General features: G+C 34.6%; 1 protein-coding gene across 1 annotated transcript in view; it reads left to right on the forward strand.

Annotated features, from left to right (window-relative positions):
- Positions 1–899: 899 nt before the first annotated feature.
- Positions 900–4190, forward strand: part of BRDT (bromodomain, testis-specific) — a 37581-nt gene continuing 34290 nt past the window's right edge. The window contains exons 1-4 of the mRNA XM_015560338.1: positions 900–1129; positions 1376–1513; positions 3128–3242; positions 3614–3786. Coding sequence (XP_015415824.1) covers positions 941–1129; positions 1376–1513; positions 3128–3242; positions 3614–3786 — 615 coding nt within the window. The 5' untranslated portion in view covers positions 900–940. The remainder of the gene's footprint in view (positions 1130–1375; positions 1514–3127; positions 3243–3613; positions 3787–4190) is intronic.

Genomic DNA, 4190 nt, shown 5'->3' on the forward strand with positions numbered 1-4190 from the left:
TTTTCCATACCTCTGGATCCACTCCGTTCATCAGTTTATTTTGTTACTTAGATTCCACATATGAGTAAGAACATGTGATACTTTCTCTGCCTGACTTACTTTACTTAGCATGATACTCTCCAGGTCCCTCCATGCTGTCTCAAGAGATTCTTCTTTGTCACTGCTGCTAGTATTCCTTGGTGTAAATGTACCACAGCTTTTTTATCCACTCATCTACTGACGGGCTCTTGGGCTGTTTCCGGATCTTAGCTATTGTAAGTTGTGCTGCTATGACAGGGGTGCATACATTCTTTCTGACTGGTGCTTTGGGTTTCTTTGGATATATTCCTAGAAGTAGGATCACTGGGTCAAATGGCAATTTCGTCGTTAATTTTTTTAGGAAACTCCATACTGTTTTCTGTAATGGTTGCACCAGTCTCACATTCCCACCAGCAGTGTACTGCTAGGGTTCCCTTTTCTCCACATCCTCACCAGCACTTATCATTTTTTGATGATAGCCATTTTGACAGGTGTGAGGTGATTCCTCATTGTTTTAATTTGCATGTCTCTGATGATCAGTGACTTGATCATTTTTTCCATGTCTCTTGGCCATCTGTATGTTCACTTTGGAAAAGTGACTATTTAGGTCCTTAGCCCATTTTTTAATTGGATTGTCTGTTAGGTTGCATGAGTTCCCTATATATATTGGATATTAACCCTTTATCAAATATATCATTGCTAAATATGTTCTCCCATATGGTAGGCTTTCTTGTTTTGTTGATGGTTTCTTTTGCTGTACAGAAGATTTTTATTTTGATGTAGTCCCATTTGTTTATTTTCTGTTATTCTTAAATAATACTTTCAGTTCCTATAGAACCATTTGAAAATAACTCAGTTTTGTTTTGTTTTTCAGAACATGTATTTGTAGACATTAGAATATCAGAATTTGAAGCAATTAAGAATGTCTCTGCCAAGTAGACAAATAGCTATTATTAACCCTCCACCACCAGAGTATATAAATACTAAGAAAAATGGGAGATTGACAAATCAACTGCAGTATCTACAAAAAGTTGTCTTGAAGGCTTTATGGAAGCATCGTTTTTCCTGGCCTTTTCTGCAGCCTGTGGATGCTGTGAAACTACAATTGCCCGTAAGTATGTCTTATAATTAATTATATTAATTTTTTTTAAACAAAACTGTGTAAATCTTTAAAACAAATAAACTAGTCTTTAATGATTTTTTTTTCCCTTCTGAAAAATAATGCCATGGCAATCAGATTTATTTTTTATAACTGATGGTTTTGGTTTCTAGGTTATGGCATTCCTTAAATTTCTTTGTGCCAATTGTAGTTCATTCATTAATACTAACATTTGTAATGTCTTTTTGAAAACTATAGGATTATTATACCATTATCAAAAACCCAATGGATTTAAGTACAATTAAGAAGCGCTTGGAAAATAAGTATTATGTGGAGGCTTCAGAATGCATAGAAGACTTCAGAACAATGTTCTCAAATTGTTATTTATACAACAAGGTATGTAAGCCTTATGCTTGCTAATTCTATGCTGAGATGTGTATAAACAAGTGAAATGATTTCAAATATGGTCTTGATTTGGGGTATTTTACGTATTTTTAAGGATAATGATTATTTTTACTAGTTTTCCTAATTTTCACCTATCAATATTTGTTCAATCTATTTGCTATGTTTTTTCCTGAATACCTATAATGACTTATTATGCTTTTAAAAATGAAATACCAATGATAGCTGGCTTCTGTGGGTAAAGTATTATTTAAAAATATTCTCCAGTGCACTTCTGCCATTTTAGTTATAAGATGATAAATCTCATTATATACTAATCTTGTTTACATTTTCACATTGTGAATCCCTGGCCATAACCTAAGAAGCTAAACAAATTACAAACTTCATGACAAATTTAAGATCAGACACATTCTCTGTTATATCCCAGTAGTAGTATTTGCATCTGTTAATGCATTAGCCTGTTGATAATATATGTGGTCATTTTGAACATAATCTTCACATTTTATCCATGAAATTGGATTCCTAACTCTTCTGTGATATCTAATCATTTTAAACTTATGTCCCATTTATTCAGAATCACTAGTGAACAGAAAGGTAATAGAGGTTTTTATTTGCTTCCCAAGGTAATTATCAGTGCCATTTTATATGTTTAAAAGATTTAAGACTATTAGCCAATATCATTTTTTTAAATTCAGAACCACTGATACTCTCAAAGTACCATTGGCAACCTCGTTTTAATTTAACAATTCCATATTGTTAAATTAACATTAAAAATAAAGTTCAGTAATTCTCCTGAGATTCAGGTAACCAGGGCCAGCCGAGGCTTGTGCTGCCGGCAGTGGCGGCAGCAGAGGTGTGATGGGGCGTCACCTTCCTCTGGTCATGAGGTTACCTCCTGCCCCTGAGGGCTCCTGGACTGTGAGAGGGGGCAGGCCGGGCTGAGGGACTCCCCGGTGAATTTTCATGCACCAGGCCTCTACTTTAAAAATAAAGTTCACTAATTCTCCTGAGCTCCCTAACTTAGAAATAAGTGTTCTCAGCTTTAGACTTTTGCTTTGCAATTTATTTGAGTTTTTTTCCCCTCTCCCCTCAATAGTGAAGTAAAGCAAAGCAAAGTAGTTACAATTTAAAAATTTTCAATAATGTCATTTTATTGTTTAGTTAACTGAAAACTGAATTGGGACAAGTCAAGTAATTTCCATAGCCATGAATAAGTTTTGTAACCTATTTGTGAGGTAGAAATTTTAATTTCTAATACTTTTCATATTAGTGGGATTGGTTGAGTTGTAACTCTACTGCTCAGAAGGCATCTTGGGTCCTTTTTAGAAGTTAAAGGGGTAGGATGTTAGAATTTAAAATGTGAGCTGCTACACTTTTTTCTAAACTTAATTTAGAAGTGATAGATGAAAAGTGCTATGTTACTACCTTCTCTAAGATAACCTGATTTATAGAAACTTGGTACTAATATTTGTAATATCTTCTTGAAAACCATTGAATTAATATACCATTATATTTAAAAAAAAAAAACTGGATTTAAGTACGATGGAGAAGTACTTGGTACAGTGACCATACTGTGTAACGTTATGGCATATTTTATATATTTTGTAGCCTGGAGATGACATTGTTCTTATGGCACAAGCTCTAGAGAATTTATTTAAACAGAAATTATTACAGATGCCAAAAGAAGAGCAAGTTGTGGGTGGTAAGGAAAGAATAAAGAAAGGTAAGCCAGAAGTTTATGTTCTCTTTCTCTTTCATATATATGAGTGTGTGTGTATGTGTGTGTGTGTGTGTCCAAAATGTCTGAAAGTTTTGCTTATGTTTACTACCACCTGTCTGTTAGTCTAAGTTTATGTTACACATCTTTTTGAGTAAAAATGATAAGCCTACCATTAACAACAGGTTTTGAAGTCTTTGCTAAATCTAAATTGGCCTAACAATATTCAACAGGTGTGTGTGGGAGGGTTTAAAGGAGGAGTAGGAATGTGCCATGTTTAAATTGCTAAAAAGTTGAATTAAATAGATTAATGTAAAATACTAAGGAAAATATCTTAGCTTTGTATTTTACTCAAATATTCGTTCACACTTTACCAGGCACTCAACAGAATGTAGCAGTTTCTTCGGTTAAAGAAAAACAGTCTCCTAAAGGATCAGAAAATGTATTTAAGCCGCAAGTGAGTCCCTCTGTATTTCCTGAATCATCTACTTCTCCTTTAAATATGGCACAAGGTGCTCCACCCAACTCCACCTCACAAATAGTGACCCAGGCAAGTTTACTGCAGCTTTAAAATAGTTGAGTGTAAGTTTGATTGTTGAGATGTCTATACTTTAAAAAAGTTAATATGAAAATTGGCCTTTAGTTTATAGTGGTCAATCTTTCAGTGGTCTGTATACATGTTATGAACAGAAACTTATATGTGAACCAAATTTTGGAGATTTCTTTCTTTTTTTAATTTTTTATTTTTTTTAATTAAATCTTTATTATTCAGATTATTACAGTTGTTCCTCTTTTTCCCCCCATAGCTCCCTCCACCCGTTCCCTCCCCACCTTCTACCCTCACGCCACCCCCCCACTGTCCTAATCCATAGGTGCACGATTTTCAGTTTCTTCCTGCATCCCCCACACCCCTTTCCCCCCAAGAATAGTCAGCCCCCTCCCTTTCTATCCCCC

The sequence above is a fragment of the Myotis davidii genome, unplaced genomic scaffold, assembly GCF_000327345.1.
Source record: "Myotis davidii unplaced genomic scaffold, ASM32734v1 scaffold674, whole genome shotgun sequence".
NCBI lineage: Eukaryota > Metazoa > Chordata > Mammalia > Chiroptera > Vespertilionidae > Myotis > Myotis davidii.